This window comes from Anas platyrhynchos, chromosome 24, assembly GCF_047663525.1.
Source record: "Anas platyrhynchos isolate ZD024472 breed Pekin duck chromosome 24, IASCAAS_PekinDuck_T2T, whole genome shotgun sequence".
Classification (NCBI taxonomy): domain Eukaryota; kingdom Metazoa; phylum Chordata; class Aves; order Anseriformes; family Anatidae; genus Anas; species Anas platyrhynchos.
This window is the reverse complement of record NC_092610.1, coordinates 1,213,861-1,234,778: the sequence shown is the minus strand read 5'-3', so window position 1 is coordinate 1,234,778 and position 20,918 is coordinate 1,213,861. Positions and strand designations below refer to the sequence as shown.

At 50.4% G+C, this 20,918-nt stretch overlaps 1 protein-coding gene across 2 annotated transcripts; it reads left to right on the top strand.

Annotated features, from left to right (window-relative positions):
- The first annotated feature begins 89 nt into the window (after positions 1-89).
- KHDRBS1 (KH RNA binding domain containing, signal transduction associated 1) lies at positions 90-20,813 on the top strand. Of its 2 annotated transcripts, none has more exons than XM_072027499.1 (11): positions 90-634; positions 5,764-5,891; positions 6,470-6,586; positions 7,636-7,782; positions 9,712-9,848; positions 10,757-10,970; positions 11,863-11,930; positions 12,237-12,295; positions 14,593-14,786; positions 17,343-17,404; positions 18,700-20,813. In XM_072027499.1, exons 1-9 carry the CDS (start codon positions 232-234, stop codon positions 14,688-14,690), a joined length of 1,371 nt encoding a protein of 456 aa, XP_071883600.1. In that variant the 5' UTR covers positions 90-231; the 3' UTR covers positions 14,691-14,786; positions 17,343-17,404; positions 18,700-20,813. The 2 variants fall into 2 exon arrangements, with proteins under 2 accessions (XP_071883600.1, XP_038023261.1); XM_038167333.2 differs by having other exon boundaries at positions 91-634; positions 14,593-16,835.
- The last annotated feature ends 105 nt before the right edge of the window (positions 20,814-20,918 follow it).

Here is a 20,918-nt window from a genome sequence, read left to right as displayed (position 1 = left end):
CGGGGCGAGGCCGCGCCGCGAGGCCGGCGCTCTGCGCAGGCGCGGAGGCGCGCGGGGTGGTCGCGCGGGAGCCGTGTGGGGGGGTTAACCGAGGGGGCGGAACTTCCGGTCGCTCACTTCCGGCCGTGGCGCCGCGGCGGACGGTGTGGCAGCGCCGCTCCGCTCGGCCCGGCCCGGCCCGGCCCGGCCCGGTTCGGTTGGCTCGACCCCGCCCCCCCCCTCCCCTCCCCTATGCAGCGCCGCGACGACCCCGCCGCCCGCATGGGCCGGGGCCCGGGGCCCGGTGGAGGCGGCGGAGGAGCCCGGCAAGGCTCAGCCCCACCGCGGCGGCCGCCCCGGGGAGGGGGAGGCCGCGGGGCCGGCTCCGGGGCGCAGCCGCCGCCGCCGCTGCTCCCGCCCAGCGCTGCGGGCACGGCCTCGGCCGCTCAGGGCCCCGCTGCTGCTTCCTCCACCACCACCACCGCCGCCTCCTCCTCATCCTCCTCTTCCTCCTCCGGTGCCGGTGCCCCCACCCCGCTGCTGCCCGGTTCCGGCGGGAAGCTGGAGCCCGAGAACAAATACCTGCCCGAGCTGATGGCCGAGAAGGACAGCCTCGACCCGTCCTTCACGCACGCCATGCAGCTCCTCACCGCAGGTACCGGGCCGGCCGGGACCCCCGGCAATGAACGGGAGAGGGGGGGGGGGAGGCCGGGCAGGTCCCGGGGGGGGGGGCGGCGGGGCCGTTGTGCAGCCCCCCCGAGGCATGGGTTGGAGCAGCCCGGTGCTGAGGGGCAGCCCCCGGTTCACCGGGGTGGGTCGAGCCCCCGGAGCCGGTGGGGGGGGATGAGGGGGGGTTCGGAGCGCGGCGGGGCCGGCCCTTCGCTTCCACCCGGGGGGAGAGGGGTCCCAGGAGGATGGGGACAGCGGGGATCTGCCCGGAGCCGCTGCCTGAGGCCCTGCGGGGTGCGAGCAACTCTGATTTTCCCCTCGGGTGCTGTGGGTTAGGGCTCGTTTCGTGCTCGCCATGAGCCGGGTTAGGGGCTGGCAATGGCAGCCTTTGTTCTGCGCCCAGACCAGCCTTCGCCTTCTCCTTCCCCGTCGCTGTCCAATCGCCTGCCGGCTCGGATTTCTGCCTATCTGCACGGTGCAGCTGCTGCTCCCGCACTCGGCGGCCCTATCGGGTAGGCTCAGCTGCCTCCAGACCCCGCAGACGGCTTAAAAAGGGGAACCGGTGCCAGCATTCGGTGCCACTCGGTGCTTACCGTGTGCTGGGAGGCACCGGCACGAGGACAGATGCAGGTTCAGCCTGCAGATGCTCAGCTCCCCGGTGTTTATCGTTCTGCTTTGGAATGGGCTCGTTCAGGGCTTTAAAACGTTGGATGCTGCCGTAGTCATCGCAGCACGAGGGGCTTTCCTAGCTCCTCCTGTGGCATGGGGAATAATTCCTCAGAAGTGCCCCCTCCCTTTGTGCAAGTAACCAAGGTGCCTCGGCATGGGGAACCTGGCATCGATTGTGGACATCTCGATCTAAACCCAGCAGTCCTGTAAGCTGATTTGCCGTCAATTTAAGGTTTTTCATTAATAAACCCCCTCTGCCAGCTGATGCTCAGTGATAATGCCCCCAGCACAGCCGGAGGGGTTTGCTGATTCCTGCACAAAGAGCAGCGCTCGGCCCCGTAGCAAAGCTTCCCTCAGAGAGAGGTGTAACCAGGATTTACGAGGGGGTTTTCATTAATTTAAAATTTACTGAGAGCAGACTGCTGCCTTGTGAGACTTAACATCGAGCACTGGAAGAGCCCCAGATGCTTCCTGCCTGCTTTGGGTGTTTGGATATTGCTGGCCTTTAGGAGCATCCAGCAGCAGTCTGCATTCAGGGCAATTGGAGTGAGAAGCTGGTGGAAGAAAAGCTGAAATAAACCCGAGCTTTTAGGCAAGTGCCTCGTTGTGCAGAGGGCCGGCTGCTCCCTGGGTTGCTCACAATTCCTCTACTGCCGTGGCAGCCTCTGGGGCTGTCCTGCTGGAGGAGCTGCTCTGGAATTTAGGTCTGGGCCAGAGCTTGTAGCGCATACGTGTAGCACAACTTGAGCAAAGTGATTTTCAGACAAACACACCCAAAAAAAAGGCTGGTTGCTGACTGACAGCCACCCTCCTGCCCCAGCCCCTTCTCAGGAAGGCAGGCTGCTGGTGCTGCCTGCTCTCGGGAGGGAGAACCCCGCGGGTCTGCGCTGACACCGAGCCTTGCCGTGTAAAAACAGCGTCTGAAAGCAGGCTGAAACACTTCTGGAGTTGTAAAACTGGGTTCTCGTGTTAATCAACGCGTAGCAGAGCAGGAGCAGCGCCAGGAGCCCTCAGCAGGACCCCCTGCTGCCTGCCTGCCTCGTGCCAGCTTCATTTCATCTCTTCCTAGCAGGAGAAGATGCTGCACGGGCCGGGCGGGCAGTGGCCGTGCTGCCAAGGACCCAGCAGGAGGATTTAGAGGTGGGCTGAGGCCACGAGGCAGTGAGGAGCTGTACAAAACCCCCAGCAGGCAGCTGGGCAGGGCTCTTTCCGCATGCAGTTGGGGATGGAGATGATTTTATCAATCTCTGTGTTTCCAAGTGTACACCCAGCCCCCCGAGGAGCTGTGAGTGCTGCCTTAGACCCGTGCCCGATGTCCTGAGCTGAGCCATGTGCCTCGTTTCCTGCTGAGCCCTGCTGGGTGCTGCCACTGCTGGGATTCTGCCTCCTCGGGAGCCTCGCTGCCTGTGCCATCTCTCCCAGCTCTCCTCCTGCCTCACACTTCGGTGTTTCTCCTCCCCGTGCCCCTTCTCCCTGTGCTGCCCGGCCCTGGGAGATCAGACCCGCTAGGAAGCCGCAGCGTAGAGGTGGGGCCCTGCCCTCTTCCAGAGGCTCCCACCCCAAAACTCTTCATTTTCTTTCCTTTGGGGCCGTGGGGTCAGCACAACCACGCCGTGAAGGTGATGCCCTCAGCGTTAGGGCTGGACAGGAGCTGTCCCTGCTCGCAGAGCCCCGTTGTGCCGCGGGGCAGAGCTGAGAACGTTTGGGCTGAGAGCAGGAGGAGCGCTGCGGCTGCTCAGCCTCCTCCTTGCGCAGCAGCGGCGTTACCAACCCCCTTTACCTACCCCTTAGGATTTCTACCAAGACAATGCAATCACTGCCCCCAACGAAGGCCTGGGAACCACTGCCACGCATGCCGCCAGCCTGCTGACATTCCCCGTGGCCAGAAGGTAACCTTCTGCTGCGCCTCTCACCCGGCTTCCTAAAACCAGCACCACAATCCGGCGTGCTTAACCCCTCGAGGCGTACGTACGCTCCTCCTTGGGCTCAGTTCCTCCAGCACTGCTCCGTGCCGCGCAGCTCGTGCCAGGATGCGTTTGGGTGATGCTGGAGCAACACACAGAACACCTTGTGTGTGTCTTTGGTCCCTGCTGGCAGCTTTGGAGCACGTTCGGAGGTGCCAGGTCCGGTGCTGACCGAGAGCTCCAGGAGCAATTCCTCTGGGCCAGGATTTTTTTTTTTAATCCCTCATATTTTGGGTTTCCCTTGAAGAGTTAGCGCTGGTGGATCTGATGCTTCTCAGCAGATGTTTAAGGGTTTGTCCCAGATGTTGCTGCTGCTCTTGCACGAGGCAGAATGGGGTTTGCTGTGTGGCTGTTGTGAATTGGGATTCGCTGGTGTCAGGGGCTGACGTCTGATCCCGCTGGGTTCCTGCGAGGTCGTTGAAAGGTGCTTTTATTCTTGGTGTGTGCATAGGAAGTGCTTGGTGTTAACACGCAGGGTGATTTTCCACAAATACTGCTTTTGGAGAGCCATGGTATTGGAGAGGTGATCTCATTTCTATTACAGGATCGAAAGCTGCACTTAATCAATGACGAGGCCGCCAGTGCAATCCTTAGATTCCAAAGCTTGGTTCCCTGACGTGTTTTCATTGCTAAAATTTTAAAACCTGTGTATAAAACTAACCAAGGCAGCCATCTCCTTTGTCTGTTCTACACATTTGACAGCATTTGAACTCTGGTTTTGTTATGTTTGTGTACTGCCCTCAAAGTCATTTCTTTGTAAAGGAAAAACCCAAGCCCTTTTTTCAAAGCTGATTATATCCAGCAATTTTCTTAAACCGAGGAGTCATGGTAACAGCTTTGTAAGGGATCCAAGGCGCTGTTGCAAGTAGGAATAAGAAAAATTAGGCCTTTTTCACAATTATGCAACGCGATACCAAGATCCATATTTAGATCTCTAAACTCAAAACCAGTTTGTGTGAGGGTGCCCCCGACCAAAAAGTTAAATCCTGATCCTTCAGCGTGGTCCCTGAGGGCTTCTTGGTTGCACGTCCAGCTCAGCCCCTGGGCTGTGCCTGCCCGGGCAGGGGTTTGATGGCAAACCCAGCGCTCCTATTTCTGTTCCCGTTATATGGGAGTGCAGCTGGGTGGCTGGCATGCCCAGAATCTGCTCTGCCAGTCTTCCAAAGCCCTAAACACAAAGGCTCGGTGTCAGGCTCACCGTTTGTGGCACGGGCAGAGATGGCAAGCTGCTGCTGCTGCTGCTGCCCTCCTTAACGCCCGGCGAGCAGCCTGCAGCTCTGATCAGTTCCGTGTGTGAGCTTGTGAAAGTGTCTCTCTCTTCCCCCTGAGACGTGAGGAGTTGTATCTAGAGCACTTTCGGCTCGGAAGAGGTATTTATAGTTCTCGTGTTTGCTGCTGAAATGACGCCGGTTGGCTTTTAAGGGAGGGCCCTTACTCACTGAGTATCTAAGTAGTAATTCGGGGTGGCCGTGCGTGGTGCGCCCGGGTGCTGGGGTTGGACCAAAAGGTGCCTGGGGGCTCTTCTCTTTTGGGGTGACTGTCACCCGGCACCTCTCAGTGAAGGTTTAACCTCCAGCCAGATTGAGGAGGTGTTGAGCACTAGTTCCTAACTGCCTGCCTTAACGACTGCTGCCAGCAGGTAATTGGGACTTTCCCGCAGATCCCCCCGGGCTGCAGGGTGCCCACGGTTCATTCAGGCTGCCTCAGATCTTCCAAGACTCCGTAACTCCGTGTGCAATTACACCACAATGGCTTTGACAGAGAAAAACTCGTCCTTACACTGCTCAAACCGAGTTAGGGACTTGTGATACCCACGGCTGGTGTGCCTGAGGCTTACACCAGGTGATCAATTACCCGGGTGATAAAGGTGCACACATGTAACCAAGTTTGTAAGAATTTAGAAAACCAGCCCAAACTTGAGGCTGTCACTAATTGGGGCTTGTTTATTGGGAACGTCCTCAACTTAGCAGAAATTCAGCATCAATGTGTGCTGAGACCGCTGTTTAAATTACAGCTGCAGCTAGCACATCAGCTGGAGTGACTCAACCTGCCTGCTTTGCTGCTGCCTTAAATCAGAGGTGCGCAGCGGGGCTGGGCCCCCCGAGGTTTAGGAGCCTGCAGGTGGGAGCTGTGCAGGCATGAATTTGGGAACTGAGAGGGAACGGCACAGCAGAAGTGATCGCAGAGCTGTGCTTACAGCATCCCTCTGAACCCACGAAGCCCTTGCAGGGCACGCTGCTGTCCTCGTTATTGTTCATTGTCCTGGTTTTGGCCTTCTGCAATCCCTAGCTGTGAAAGGAGGAGGAGAGGAGCGGGGCTAGCACTGAGGATGTCCTGTCTGCCCAGGTTCCAGTAGTGCAAATGAACCCAATAAATGTCGGTGTCTTGACAGAGAATGAGGGTGGTGTGTCCTGTTACAATTCCAACTGGAAAATGATGCTTGTTTGAGGAATATAAGCAGCCCTATTTTTATCTTGTTTAGAAATTGAAAAAATTCAGAAGGGTGAAACAACAAAGAAGGATGAGGAAGAGAACTACCTGGATTTATTTTCTCACAAGAATATGAAACTGAAAGAACGAGTTCTGATACCTGTCAAACAGTACCCCAAGGTGAGGGCCAGAAAATAGCTTACTGAATCTCTGTGATTTGCTTATTTTCTGTGGATTTTATGGCTGAATGTTAGAGATAGCAGCTGTCAAAGTGTCAGCAGGAGTTACGCCAGTGTGCCGCTGGAATCGCTACAGAATTTGTCCTATGCAAGCTTGCAGGATCTTATTTCTAATACATTGCATTTCTAGCATGTCTCGGGATAAAGCTAAATGGTGATGTGTAGTTGTGATCTTCCATTGCTGGAACAGACTTCCATGCGTAGAGCTCTGTTTTACAGCTAAGACCACATTTAACTCCTAAGGCTTGCTGCTTGTAAAGCCACTGGAGAGTAGCAGTTAGAATTAAACACTTTACATGAGTTAATTTAGCTCTTTTCTGGCAGAGCATTTTTTCATTGAAAGAATGTTCTGGAATTTAAGTTTTCCTGTGTGTTTTTTGGTCTGATTTTTTTTTTTTTTTTGTGAGATTAAGAGAAAGCGGCGTGACTAAACTTCTTGTAAGCCAGCGTAACGTTGACAGAAGTTCTTGTTAATGTTACTGAGTTCTGGAGTTAAACAACTTCTTTTTGTATTTCCAGTTCAATTTTGTTGGAAAGATTTTGGGACCTCAAGGCAACACCATCAAGAGACTTCAGGAAGAAACTGGTGCTAAGATATCCGTGCTTGGCAAGGGTTCGATGCGAGATAAAGCAAAGGTAAGGGCACCCCCTTGAAGCCATAGACATCCGTTATGCCTTGCACATCGCTGTGAAAAGCAGAGGTTCTCACAGCATTTTATAGATGGAAATTCAAAAGCGAAGGCAACAGGAGGTCACCCTTCTGAAAATGTTCTGTGCTTGTCAGGAGCAATCCTGGCTGGGGGAGAAGTGTGATGCATGTGTTCTTTGTAAGCAGTGCTTGCAGAAACCAGTCGTCTTTGTGATATACTGTACCTCCAGTGTGGAGGTAGCTTATATGAAAGGTGAAGTGCAAGGTCCTTCAAGTAAGAACCAATTCTAGCTACTCCTTGAAAAGTCATTTGCCAAAGGAATATGTTTTCCCTCTGGGGGAAAAAAACAAAAAACATTTCCCTCTTCCAGATGTCCCCTCTGAAATCTGTACACTTTCACGGTTCACTGAAGACGTTGGAGCAGTCTGTTCCTGGTAATCTTCAGTGAATCACGAAGTGCCGGGAGGTTTTTTGAGCAGAAAAAATGGAAATGTTTTTTTCTTCCTGCTTGCTCCTAAAATTGAGCTAACAAACAATGGGGCTTTAACTGAATTCAGCTTTTACTTTAGCAGGCTGAGAAGCTTGTATGCTTCTAGCTTGCTTACAGCTTCTTAAAACCAGCTGAATAACACAGGTATCAAAGAGCAGAGTTAGAGCAGGAGTGTTTGAGGCATTGAGCTTCACTGTCCCTGTAAAGAGCTGCTTAGGCAGACAGGTGGTGTAGAACAGGAAGAACATTGCTTCCCTGTGCTTAATCTTCTGGAAAAAAAGCTGCTGGCATCACTGCGTTTAACACAGATACTGTAGGCACCTGAAAAGGCTGCTATAAAAAGCTGGAAGGTACAGACTTGCAGGCTGCTTGTGGCTTTTTTGTAAAACTGTATTGATGTGCATAGGAGGTTAACATGATCCAGGAACCAGCATGGCTAAAATGATTTCATGGACGTTACCTGCTAAGGCTTAGGAAACAGGAAAAGAAAAATAGTTTTGCTGCTTCTTACTTAGTTTAGGACTCTCTAATATGCTTTGTTTTAGGAGGAAGAACTACGTAAAGGGGGAGATCCTAAATATGCTCATCTAAATATGGATTTGCATGTCTTCATTGAAGTTTTTGGACCCCCTTGTGAAGCGTATGCTCTGATGGCTCACGCCATGGAAGAGGTCAAGAAGTTCCTTGTCCCAGTATGTATGCTGATGCTCTTTTTATATTGAAGGGTGAAGGGTTAAGGTTTGCTCGGTGTAAGGCCTGTGCTACAGGAAAGGTGTAACGAGGAAGCCTGGAGTAGTATGAGTAGTAAGTGTGTGTGTGGCAGCTTAAGATGGCCACATTAATCTTGCATGAGGTCATGTATTAATCCCCTAATCATAATTAGAAGGAAGTACACCTTCAGGGCAATTGCATGGGAAACTCGGAGCAGGTATTTCTTTCCCAGTTTTAGATGTGGACACGGGTGGGTGGAGAGCTCGTCTAGCTCCCTGTTCAGATTTAGCAGGCGAATAATTTTGTCTGGATCTGGCATGGAAGAGCCTTCTTGGATGGGTTCCTCCGATTTGGAACTGGGGCATCAAAATCTGCCTAGAAAACTGTACAGGTCAGATCAGGAACTCTGCACAGAGGTGCTTGCTCTGCTCTGGAGGACGATGTGAGGACGAGGAGGGTGACTGCCTGGGAGCCTGGTAGTGGTACTTAGCGCTGTGATTAGTTTCCGAGACACCCCTGAGTCAATATTTCTGCTGCTTTTAAATGGGTATGATGTGAAGGAACCTCTTTTTGCCTGTCAGGCATTTATGCAGATGACATTTATTGTCTTTTGGGGAATGTCTTCTACTGGTGAAGCTTGTAAGACCTTCATGTTCAGCATCGTGGGTTTTGTGCCAGTGTGCAACACGACAAAGCTGAGCGTTGCCTCTGAGAACCGAGGTACCTGAAGAAGATATTAAAATCACAGCACTGCTCACTAAATTAGGAAGAAAACAAAATGGGAAGGAAGCACGCAGTGCTGCTGGCTTCTGGCTAGCTCAGCCTGTAAGTGAGAGCCGTGGCAGGCAGGGAGCTGAGCAGAGCCCAGCGCCATGTGGCTGAGCTCAGGGGTGCCTCGGGGTCAAGGGGCAGGTGGAACTCGAGAGCTGCAGGGAAGTGTGGAAAAGCATACGGTTACTGAGTGGTTTCCGTGAGTCTGACACGGAGAGGAGGAGAGATTGCAGTGTGAAGTGCCTCTGAAGGAAAGAGGTCATCTTCAAGGAGCCCCTGGGATGTACAAAACCTTGGCTCGCCGAAGCGAACGTGCAGCCTTGCTATTTAAAGTGTCTTATCTAGCGCTGCCTTCAAACAATGTGTTAAACTCGTGAAAATTGGCAGAGAAGCCACAAAGGAAGGCAGCAGGGTTGTGAAGACACATCTGGTAGGAGGCTTCTCGCTTTGTGGAGTTGCCATGGCAGCGTGAGGGTCCCCTCTGATGAGACCGGCGGCGCGAGGCCGGGCCTGCGTGTGTGCTCGGGGAGGGGTGGGCAGCAAAGACCCCCACGGGTCAGCAGGGACTGGCACCGAATCCTTGAGCTCCATCCCCTGGGGTGATAAAAATGCACGGAGCAGAAGCATACTGCGTTGGTGAGGCAGTGAGGAGACAGCCTGCTTGCAAATTGGCATTTACTGCTCGTCAGGCTGCATCCTCTCCTGCTCCCCGGTGTGTCAGTGTGTTTTACGTTCCGTGGGCTCGCTGCCAGCCACCCGCCTTTAAATGGCAGTTGAAAGATGCTCGAGGTGAGATACATCTTGCCTGACCTCTGAGCCCTCCGACATTTGCAAATAAATCATGCCAACATCCCTGGGATGCCTCCAGACCTCCTGTGAGCAAGGTTTTCTGCCCAGGGAGCAGCTGCCATGCGCGGTGCAGCTCCTGGACATCAGTGGAGAGGGCTCCTCCTGGCTGGTTTGGAGAAAGCTGGCAGCCGTGTGCTGCTGCCAGCTGGGAAGATCCCAGTAAAAGTCACCAGCAGGTTTTAATTCGGGACTATTAGGCCATTTTTGTTCCAGCGTGGTAGCCTGCGATGTCCTGGAGCAGGGACTGTCTAGTTAGCTGCTCTTTGGAGTTGACTGTCTTCCCTCTTTAGGATATGATGGATGATATCTGTCAGGAGCAATTCTTGGAGCTCTCCTATCTGAACGGTGTGCCAGAGCCAACTCGCGGCCGAGGAGTCCCTGTGCGGGGAAGGGGAGCAGCTCCGCCACCACCTCCGCCTGTGCCAAGGTACCGATCCCAGAACGTGGATCTGGAAATGCTGCGTCTTGCTCGGAGCGGTGCTCCAAGATCAGGGCAAGCTGCTTATTCGCGTACATCAGCCGTTAGCTTTGATCTTGGCTTTTGACCAAGGCTTTCTAGCCTTGTTCTGCAGGCTTGCTTGAGCAAGCTGACATCAAATATTTGATATGTGCTGAGTTGTAATCCAGCTCAATGGATGTCTTGTCTCGTTTTTTGGTGCCTGAAATTAGAAGCTTCATAAAGTAACCCTTCAAAAATTGAAAAGAATAGGTAGAAAATCATTTTTTTTAATGGCCTGCAAAATCTTATATAGATGTTTTGTATTTGCTTCTGCAACCTGCAGCAGAATAGGCACTTTCAGTTCAAACTGACCTTCCTTTGAAAGTCACAGCATAGCATTACTCTGTCACTGCTGTCAAGGGATTGGGATAAATTGGCGATAAAGCTCTGTTGCTGTAGTTCTGGCTTCACTACATATTTCACAGGGGAAAGCCTTTGCTTCATCTGACTGTTTATCCCAGAAGTGTCCCTGCTTATCTCATCAGTGATCTTTACAGTCCTGGAGGCATGGCAGTCTGTGCTGATCAGTGACAGAGGGTTGTTTAAAACCAACTCTGAGAAATGACTTGGCAGAAGTTCTGCATCAGATTCATTTCTACATCTGCATAACATGTAATGCAGTCCGGTTCCACCCCATTTTTCAGTCCATGCAATGCAGGATTAATTCCCGTGCTTTCTTTTGTGACAAACAATCCATAGCTTAGAGAACAGTAACTGGATTTCTTTATCAAGCTGTTGTGTTTTAAGGGAGGCGTAAGAAGCGCGTGCGCTGCCCTCGGTGTTCAGCACGTGAGCGGCGCGGTGACAGCTCTTCAGTCATCTCTGTCTCCTTCCAGGGGCCGTGGTGTTGGGCCTCCTCCTCCTCCTCCCCGGGGGGCCCTGGTGCGAGGAGCCCCGGTGCGGGGTGCCATTGCCAGGGGAGCTGCCGTAGCCCGCGGAGTGCCTCCCCCCCCGGCGGTGCGGGGGGCTCCTGCACCCAGAGCACGTGCAGCCGGCATTCAGAGGATACCGCTCCCTCCTCCTCCTGCACCAGAAACCTACGAGGAATATGTAAGAAACTGTCTACTTCTCTTCTTTATTCTAGCCAGCTGGTCGTGTGTTAGGTATTTTACATCCTTTAAATGCAGGCTACCAACACAGAAGCTCGCATTGATGAAGTGAGCCCTAGTGCAGGCACAGAATGCTGCTGGTGACGTGCTCTACCTGTTCAGTCTTCAAAAGGGGGGTCTGCTAGTATCGTGAATTCAGGTGAAGGGGTTATCATAAAACTGAAATGTGCCCAGGACTGAACTTTGGCATAACTATCACTGCACATTGGAAAAACGGCATTGCCTTTTCTGCAAGAGAATTCTTTCAACAGGGAGCACCAACGCTTTTCTGCAGCCTATAAAATCCTTCAAGTAAACATGTGAATGAGCATAATGAGGTCTCTGGTCATATACCCAAGCACCACCCTCTTGCCAAGCTTATCTTAGCATCTTTGCTCTTGATATTCTAAATGGAAAACAAGAACGCTGCTTTTTGATGCACAGCAGCATTTTGGGGAACAGACATAAATACGGCAACTTCTGAAAATTCGGCTTCTCCTCCCAGTAAAACTTCTGAAGCCAATCATAATAGATGGGTTGTTGCCTACCTGTAAATCTGGTGAGCACAGAGTCCTCATGACACACGAGGACTTGTACTGCAGACAGCTGCAGCCTTGGACATGTAAATAACTCTCAGATGCACTGTAAATATTAGCGTGGTTCATTCCTTGCAAGTCACAGGCAGTTTGTAGCTGCCCACGTGTTCTGTGATGGAGCCTCCTTCCCTGTGGCAGGCAGGGACTCAGAGGCTTCTCTGAAAACTGCTGCAGCCTCAATTCACCTCTGCCTTTACCCTCGGTCAGTCGTTAACCTTCCTTCTTTCTGTTAATGCCATTTGTCATCCTCCATTCCAGGGCTATGATGATGCCTATGCAGACCAGAGCTATGAGGGGTACGAAGGGTACTACAGCCAGGGCCAAGGGTAAGTCTCCTGTCTTACTGAGAACGTTGTGCATGATGGCTTTTTCTTTTCTTTTAAGGGAATGGAAACACTTGTTTCTGAGTTTGAGCTGTAGGGAAAGTGCCCTGTTCTGCTGTAATCCAGGAGATCCTGGGAAATAGCTTTGGGAGTGGCCCGGTGTTCTTGAGAAATGTGTAAAAACAGCGAACACAGAACCACAGCCATGAGCAACGTCGGGCATCTTTGCTGTTCCAGTGTTTGTGCGAGTTGTGTCAGGTTAGAGTACGATTTCAGAGCTGTATGTAACCAACGTAATTACTCTTCCAGGGACACAGAATACTATGATTATGGACACGGGGAGGCACAGGAAACCTATGAAGCTTATGGTATGTCTGGGGATACTGTTCTCTTGCAGGGAAGGGGCTGCACGTAGCTGGGAATTTTGCAGTCGATCAGCTGTTTTCCAGTGCCACTCCACACCCTGGGCAGAAATTTCTGATGCTGAGAGCCTCAGGCAGTTTTCGTGGCAGAATATTTATACCCTACAGATTATCCAGGTCTGAACAACTGAAGGCATTCTGTGGTTTTCAGATTCTTATCTAGCTCAATTGTCTGAAAGGTGATGAAAACTTCCATTTTTAAATATGGAAGTATCTTTTAATTTCCTTGTCGCTTTAAAGTATTTTAAGAGCTATGGATTTCCACCCACAGCACTACTTTTGCTGCAGTCTGGTTTCATGGATTATATTTTGTTGAGCTGCATGAGTGCATGGCTCCATCTGCTTCCTTATCCTCACAAACCTTCCAGCTGACACCGACTCTGCGCTACACAATTTGCTTGAAAAATGGATTTAAATGTCGTTTTAAGGCCTCCCTTCGATTAGGTAGAACAACCTTGGTCAATATGACTAGGAAGCAGTTTATGAAGTCTGGCTAATTTAAATTACCTGAGGCTACCAACATAGGCTAGACTGAGGAGTGTGGAGGACTGATTTGGCCACAGCTGAGTAAATCACCCACTGCTGAAAGCCACAGGCCTTACATGTGAGGTGCTGGCAAGAAAGCATGGGGTGACTGCATTGTGTTTTGTTTTTTTTTAAGCTAGTTCAGTTATCCCAGCTCATGAATGACATCTGCATGTGGCAATGAGTAAGATTCACTTTCTCTGGAAGCAAGCTGAAATGTAAACAGTTACACAAGCCCCACAGCGAGCTGCTTAGCGGCATGGAAATGCGCCGTGCTGAAAGCAGTCCCTGCAGCAGAGCATCCATGCCTGAAGGTGTGAGTGAACCCAGACGATAATGACCGACCTGGAGGGGCTTCTGGGGAGACAGGGAATCCCTCGCCCTGGTTGTGGCATCTCCTGCTCCCAGGGAGCAGCGACAGACCTGCCTCTGGGTGTGCTCCGGGCTTAAGCTGTGAGTGCAAATTCAGGTTCCTAATCAGGGCTGCTCTTCCAGGCAAGGATGAATTTGAATAGACAGCTGCTGTCAGTAATGGTGGGTATCTTTCGTGCCTCTGTGCAGAATGGCTCTTAAATGGCTTGGGTTGTTGCCTGTGTTAGTCACGCAGCACAAAGAGGCTTTTGTGCCTCCTGCTTGGTAGGAGAGCGGTGTTGTTGTCTGGGGTAGGAAGGCCAAAATGCTCATTGTACACTTGGCATGAAGTTGCCACAGTTAATCTGTTTATCCACAGTAATTTCCTTTGGTTTCTGCTTTCACGAAAACAAAATTAGAAGAATAAATTGTTGAGCCGGGCTGGAGACGGTTTTGAGAAGATCAGGACGTGCTCCATGGCAGCAGGAGCAGCGCTCGGCCGTCCTCCGGGCTCTGGGCACTCGCTCTCATGAACCGGGGCCGTGGAGGCAGCAGCAGGCATGGCAGTAGGAACCCTGCAGGCAAAACCCTTTGTGAAAGCTGCGTTTGGATGTCCGGGGCTTGAGCTAGCTCAGGGACATCAGGATGTGAACTTCACTCGCTTCAGTGGTTGCTGTATTTGTCGGAAGGGTTTTGGCCATCCTGGGCGAGCAGGTGCGGTGCTCCCTGCAGCCGCAGATTTTCCCCATCATCCCGGTGCAGAAGGAGCAGTGGGAAGGCAGGCTGATGCCTGCACGTTCCCTCGGATGTGCTGCTGTCTGAGGGTTAGCGTGAGTCACTCACTGGTTTTGGCACGATTTCGGGGAGCTGCCTGGCTGGTGCATCACCAGGAGGAGCACCCTACCTGTGGCCGTGTCCCCGCGCAGTCCCGGTGTCACGGCGCTGCCGGCTGCCCATCCCAGAGGGCTGCGCCTGCCCGGACCTTAGCAGAGGCAGGCTGGCTGCCAAAGCCACCCCGTGAATTGGCTGCAGCTCTGCTGAAATTAATTACTCGTAAAAGGCACCGGATTTATCCAAATCTGCGCTCAGCGGGGGTGCCGGGGCTGCGGGCTTCCCGGGGATTCCCGCCCGAGCGGCTTTTCCCAGAACTGGTCCAAAGCTGGGCTGCAAAAGAGAGGTTTTGTGGGGCCGGGGGGGTTGTGTAGGGGCTTTTCTCGTGCTTTACACTGTAGAGCAACTCGTGTGGAGCCGAGGAGTGTTTGGGCTCAGGCTCCAAGAGGATCCCGCATCGGGAGCCAGGCTGCGCCACCCATGCGCCCGGCCCCGAGCACGCCGCCAGCGCTGATTTCTCGCTCTCTTTTCTGCAGGCCAAGATGACTGGAATGGAACAAGGCCCTCCCTGAAGGCCCCGCCAGCTCGGCCAGTGAAGGGGGCCTACAGAGAGCACCCATACGGACGTTACTAAAAACAAACATGAGGGAAAAATATCAGTTATGAGCAAACAGTTGTTACTGATTCTTGTATCTCCCAGGATTCCCGTTGCTTTACCCACACCAGACAAGTAATTGTCTAACTGTTTTTCTTCGTGGCCCTTTTTCTCCCACTCCATCCTCACCCTGCATTCTGGCTTCTGTACGTAGTATTTTAAAATGAGTTAAATAGACTTAGAGGACCGACTTTAATTTTTTTTTTAAGTGTGTAGATTGCTTCTCTTTCTTTGTTGTTTAGATAAACACAACTGTACCTTTTTTAATAAAAAAAAAAAAAGTTGAGTTAAAAATGTTAGTTTCAAAAGTGACATGCTTGCTTAGCAGTTATGAAATTAAGGTTTTGTTAACCTTTTAAGTTCGGTTTTAAGGAACCCATAAAAGTTGTAGTTGCAGAATCCCAAAGTAGGCTACATTTCAAAATTCAGGGCTGTTTTTAAGAATTAAAAATCATAATGTAACGGTAGTAGTTGCCACCGTTTAAAAGTAACCTCAGATGTCAAACTTCACTTAAAAGCAGATTGCTGGTGAATCTTCAGTTTAAATTTTAATACGAAGGATCCTCAAGCAAATTAAATAGCATTTTTAAAGGTGATTGACTTAAAAGAAAAAATTAGGTTTGTAAAATTGACTTTTCTTATGTGGGTTTTGAAATCTAGCCCCGAACATGCGGTGTTGAGAGATGCTTGGGAAGCAGATTTTCCAGTGTAAAGGGGTTCTTAGCCTGGTTCGATATGAAGAACTTTTAAAACAAATTAAAGCATGGCTCTAATTGCCCGGGGTTTGATATTAGAAAACAGAGTACTAAGCGAGTAGGTTTGAACTCTGTAAAATTGCAGTTTTCTCATGTTTATAGGGTTTGGGGCAGATAATACAGTGCAAGTTTAAAACTGGCAAAACTGTCAGTGTTAGCAATCCCGTGGACTTGTTCAAGTGTATCTCAACACTAGCTCTGCATAAAAAGGGACACTGCAGCTGAAAAAAAAATGAGGAAAAATTTCACGTTGTACATAGGTTAAAGTCCTAATTGGATTTGTACACTGTCCTCCCAACTCTGTTCTTGAAGATTAAATGCTACATGTGTAAGTCTGCCTAAATAGGTAGCTAAAACTTGTCAAAATGTCTGCCGCAGTTTGTCAATAAAGTTTAGTCCTTTTTTAATCAAAGTAAATGTGATGAATTGTCATTTTTTTTGGTTGAGCAGTAAAATAGCTATTATTTTTTTCAAATAATTTTAAATTAATGCTAAAGCTAATTGTCTTTTTAAAATATGGAGACATTCTAAAAATGGTGTTTTTTTGCAATTCTTACAAAAAGTTTATGGAGCTCACTAAATGAGCGTAATTAAAAAAAAAAAAAAGAAAAGAGGAAAAGACAAGAAAACTTGTTTTTCACCCCCTGGAAGTTCTTGTAAGCAGTTTGATCCTAGATTATTGCAGAAATCTGGCTGGAAAGCGTTCACTGAATTAAAGATCGAGGTTTCAGGTGGCCTCACGGAGCATGCCAGGCTCCAGGCTGAGTCTGAAATGGCTGGTGTAAATGTAAGGTGACAAAACGAAGGCTGAGAGCTCCGAGGCTTAGCTGCCACCAGGAGGAGGAGGAAGCTTGCTTTTTGCTCACGTAAACTCCCCTATCCCACTGGGCTGGGATGCTGCCCTTCCTGCCTTAACTTGGAAAGCCACTTGCAAACGTTGCCCCTCTTTGGGAAGGGTGCTGCAGCTGCTCCTCAAATCCTTCTGGGTGTGTTATGTATTTGTGTACACATCAGCTGTAATTTTAAACTGCTTAGAGATGTGGGAAGCAGTTTGCATTTCCCAGTTGCGAGGTGAATCTGGCACTCTAGGGGGAGAGACTTAAACTGCTCGGGGGTGAAAAATAGAGCAGCAGGAAACAAACTGCTCGCAGCAGTGCATGACTGAGGGGAATACTTTAAAACAAAAAGTTGTATTTGTAGATTGTTATTAAAGTGCAAATAACCGAATTTTCAACAATGGTTTGGAGTCAGCTTTCAGGGCATAATGTCTTGCTTGATGAAAAGATCACCCTATGCCCCCCTTTTAAAGGAAAATTATCGCAGGAGAATCAGGATGTGTAAAGCTAACATGCATCGCAAAACCCAAAAGGTAACCTAAATGTCTGATTTTAATAGCACATTTCTCTTTTACATAAACTGTGACGGCAACTTGCATAAACTTTATTGAAACAGTTCTTCAAATGTTAATTTTAATGTAAAAATTTGAAAAAAAAATATGTTTAAAATAAACATTTAAAAAAAAACAACAACCACATGCTTCTGCATAAATTAGCGATAACTTTAATACTGTGCCCTTTGAAAATGCACCGTAATGTAATGTGGGCAAAAAGGAATCGGCAAGCTTAAATACCAAAAGATGTAAAATGAGAACGAATATAGATAGTCCTGCTACTGCCAAAACCAAAATTCTGCTCAGTTATTTAAAAATGTAAAAAAATGATGGCCCTTTTTAGACCCCCGTATTGATACTTACTGTGACATGTTCCAAGCTCAGCTTAAGTTGCATGTTTTCCTTCCTGTGTAATTGCATGCAGGAATCTTTTCTTTTTGCTGTGTGCTTACGGTGAGGAGGCTCACAAATGTCTTCAATTTGCAGGAGTCAAGAGTGCATCGCTGCGACTCGCTGGGGGGACGCTGAGCAGGGGCAACACGCAGTGGGTGAGTTTCTCTGTTTATTTTTGCAGCCCCGCTGCAAGCTGCTAACATGTTCTGTGGGGGCGGCGGGGGCGGCACCATCTGAGCTGCTAAATCGGAGCCATTCCTCGCAGACCCACAAATAAAATTCCTCTCGAGAAAGGCCGGTTCCATGACTGCCGCTCGTGCAGGGGTCACGGTGAGGGGGAGGCTTCAGTTGTGCACCTGCTTGCAGCTCTCCCACCGGGGTCCTGCGGAGAAGGAGGTTTTAAGTGGATTTGGGGAGAGGGGGAAACGTGGTGAGATGTATTTCTGGGAGCTGCTTCCCAACTGAGCTGCTGGCTTCCGTCTGAATGCTCTCAGCAGCAAGGTGGCGTTAAATTTGTTGTAACCTGTGAAACAGAGCAGCCCAGGGAACGGTTCAGGAGGAATTCCTGCAGGACCCTATAACACGTTAAATTTATGCACTGCAGGTAGCCCAATTAAACCTTGCTACTGCTGCCCCTTCCACGCTGCCGTGGCACAATCTGAAATGTGATCTGGCTGCTGTTCAACAGCTTTTAGTCCAGTATAGTAGAAAACTGCTGGGCTGGTGGTCCTCCATGCCTCATCAGGATACATCCAGCTCAGAGTGGGCACCCTGAGCCCTCGGTGGGGTGAGGAACCCCCCAGCACCTTTGGGAGCCGGTGCAGGTCAGCACCCGTGGTGGCTGGGCTCCCTCTGGTGGCTGCTGTGGCTGCAGTGAGTAAATAACTCAATAAATGCATGCACACAAACCCAGTGGTGATTTTTGGGGAGCCAGACCCCCAGCATCACCCATCGGAGCAGTGACCTTGTGCTGCCAGGACACGGCTCCCTGCAGCCCCAAGGCAGCAGCCCCAAGCGTTTCCTTTGGGGACAACCGATCCGTTTCCCTACAGATCACTGCGAGTCTGAGCTCCATAAATAAAAGAACAAAGGCACCAACCTTTGTGCTGCTGAAGTCTGATGACTTCAAAGACCACCGTGAGAAGCCCTGAGCGTAGGGTATAAGGACGAAAGTCTTTTTTTTTATATGGAAATGTAAAGCTGCCAAATGAGCTTCTCTTAAGATTATTAGGATCAAGGAAATGGTGATATGTGGGAATGTTACAAGGGGGTGCAATTATCCTCAATTCTTGGACTTTAACTTGAAAATTGCTCCATAATTTTGTTAGGGGAAATCATAACGTGTCTGAATTTCTATGACCTGTTTGTGCAATGCGTCTTCACTCACAATGTAACTCCAGCATCGATTTATATAGTGTTGTACCAATCTCTCCCATTTCTTTCTTAATAGGCACAGCTTTTATATCAAGTGGAAAAGATTTGATAGAGATCATCTGTTATGATGCAGTTTTTTACCAGTAGACGTGGATCTTGTGACACTGCCTTTGGAGTAATACAGTTTGTGTTGCATTCGTTGCATGTTTATGTGAAAAATTGAATGTTATGGAGGAATGTAAATCATAATATATTGAAAATAACTGTATGTGCTAAAAATATTTCAAAAACATGCCCTGCATCAGATATCTTCCTCCCTCTCAAAGCATTTCTACATCCAGATTTTAGCCTAGAGTCTGCAAAAGCTAATTTGAGATCCCAAAATAGCCATCAGCATCGGATGTGTCTCTCAGAGATGCTCTAATTAGCCAGACATTCCGGGGGTGCTGCAGGACTCACTGCAATACGTGAGGGGTAAGAGATTCCTCCGAGAGCTGAAGTCTGAGTCGCCCACACAACCTCCCTGTACGCTGACACCGCCACTGGAGGGGGCATTCAGCTGGCTGCGGGCAGACAAGTGCAGGTGAGCTTTAGTCTCCTGCTTTGCCCAAAGATCTAATCCACCTCTCGTTATTTGTAGGATGGTGGTAAAGGCCATAAACAATAAAAATACAGTACAGTGAGATGTACGATGCAGGCACGTCTCCTCCTCCATGGAAGTATTTCCCAGCAGTGCTGCAGAGCACTCCCTGCTTCATACTATGCCCGTTCCTTACCCCTAGTTTCAAGTTGATATTTAAATTCTTAAATAAAGCAAATGACGACGAGCTTTATTTTATAACTTTCTATTTTTTAACGTAAAGCACCGTGTTTTCAGTAAGGCTGAAAACCTGCCTTGATGTGGCCCTCTGCGAACATCCAAATTTGGCAAGTTGGGTCCAGCTTGGATGTCGGAGCCCAGCTGGATTCCCTGTTTGGCTGTTAGAGCAGCTGATTCTTTTTGTACGGAATGAGTTTTTAATTCTGAACGAGAGCATCTGCCGCGGACAGAGCCAAGAAAAACAATTTAGACGTGCACATCTTCCCTTCCTCACCCCACACCGCTGCTCTCCTAAGGAGCACGTGGGCAGAGGGCGATCCCTGCAGCCTGTGCCAAACCTTCTGAGCAGCCCTAAAGGAAACGGGACCAGCTGTGCCCTGGCTGCTGGGAGAACAGGAGGCGCTGCTCACACGGCTCCTCTCTGGGCTGCGAGGAGCCGAGTACATATGGTGCTTCTGGGGAGCAAGGCGAGGCTGAGGGAAATCCCGCTTTAATTGATAAAGCCGGAACATCCCGAAGGAGATGTTGGATACGAGCCCCACTTGTAAGCTTTGAGGGGGAGGAATTTCTGCAGGCTAGCTGGGGCCCGTGGGGAGCTGCCATCTCAAATGTAGATATTATTCCTCTTTGCTGCTCGGGAAGCTCGGTTCTGTGAGCGCAGTGCTGAAACCTTTGCTGCTGCTGCTCAGTTGAGCCTTCCACTGCTGCCACGTGTTTCAATCGAGATGTTTGCCTCCACTCTGCTCCTTTTGCAAAGCGGGATGGAGCTCGGAGGAGCTGGTGTCAGAGACAATAAAGGAGCACGGTTAAGATGCCGTTGCCTTTCCTGTGGCTGGGAAGCAGGGAAGGGCCAGAATTCACTGGGAGCACTGGCGAGCACCAGGACCTCCTTCAGCTGCCCCAAAAGCAGCGTGGGGGCTGCGATGCTGGTTTCCAACAGAGCGGTGGCACTGATGCATCCTGCCTGATGGCATTGTGGCTCCGAACACGAGGCTGCACCCAGGATCCGCATGCCGTGGGGTTTGATGGCTCTGCACAGCACAGGTCCCAAACCCAGTAAGGAACAGAAGACGAGTCCTGAAAGTTCACTGCCTTCAGCAGCGGCTCTGCCTCCAGCCTAGGCAGGGGTGGCTGTCCCCATTGTGTAACGCTCCATCTGCACTGAGGCACCGAACGCCCACGAGCGGAGGAATTCGATGAACAACACAGCGAGCGGCGGGTGGAGATGGTGAAGACTGATCAAGGTGAATCACGGCGTTAAAATAACTCGCAGGGGAAAGCGGCGCGCTCAGGGCTGCCATTTAGCAAGAAGCCTTGAGCAGGTGTTGGAAACGATTACTCATCCCTTACAATAAAGGCCTAACGCTGGCTTTTTTGCCTTTTTTTTTTTTTTTTTTTGGTGTCGGGCTGGAGGTGCGGAGTGGGGCTCAGCCCCCGGGGTGATGCTATGGGGGGGGGGGGGGGGGCACGGGGTG

Excerpts from the sequence above, each read along its gene's own strand:
- KHDRBS1 (XM_072027499.1), top strand. The coding sequence starts at position 232 with ATGCAGCGCCGCGACGACCCCGCCGCCCGCATGGGCCGGGGCCCGGGG. Across the intron at positions 7,783-9,711 it reads TCAAGAAGTTCCTTGTCCCA|GATATGATGGATGATATCTG; the intron begins GTATGTATGCTG and ends TTCCCTCTTTAG. Across the intron at positions 9,849-10,756 it reads CCACCTCCGCCTGTGCCAAG|GGGCCGTGGTGTTGGGCCTC; the intron begins GTACCGATCCCA and ends GTCTCCTTCCAG.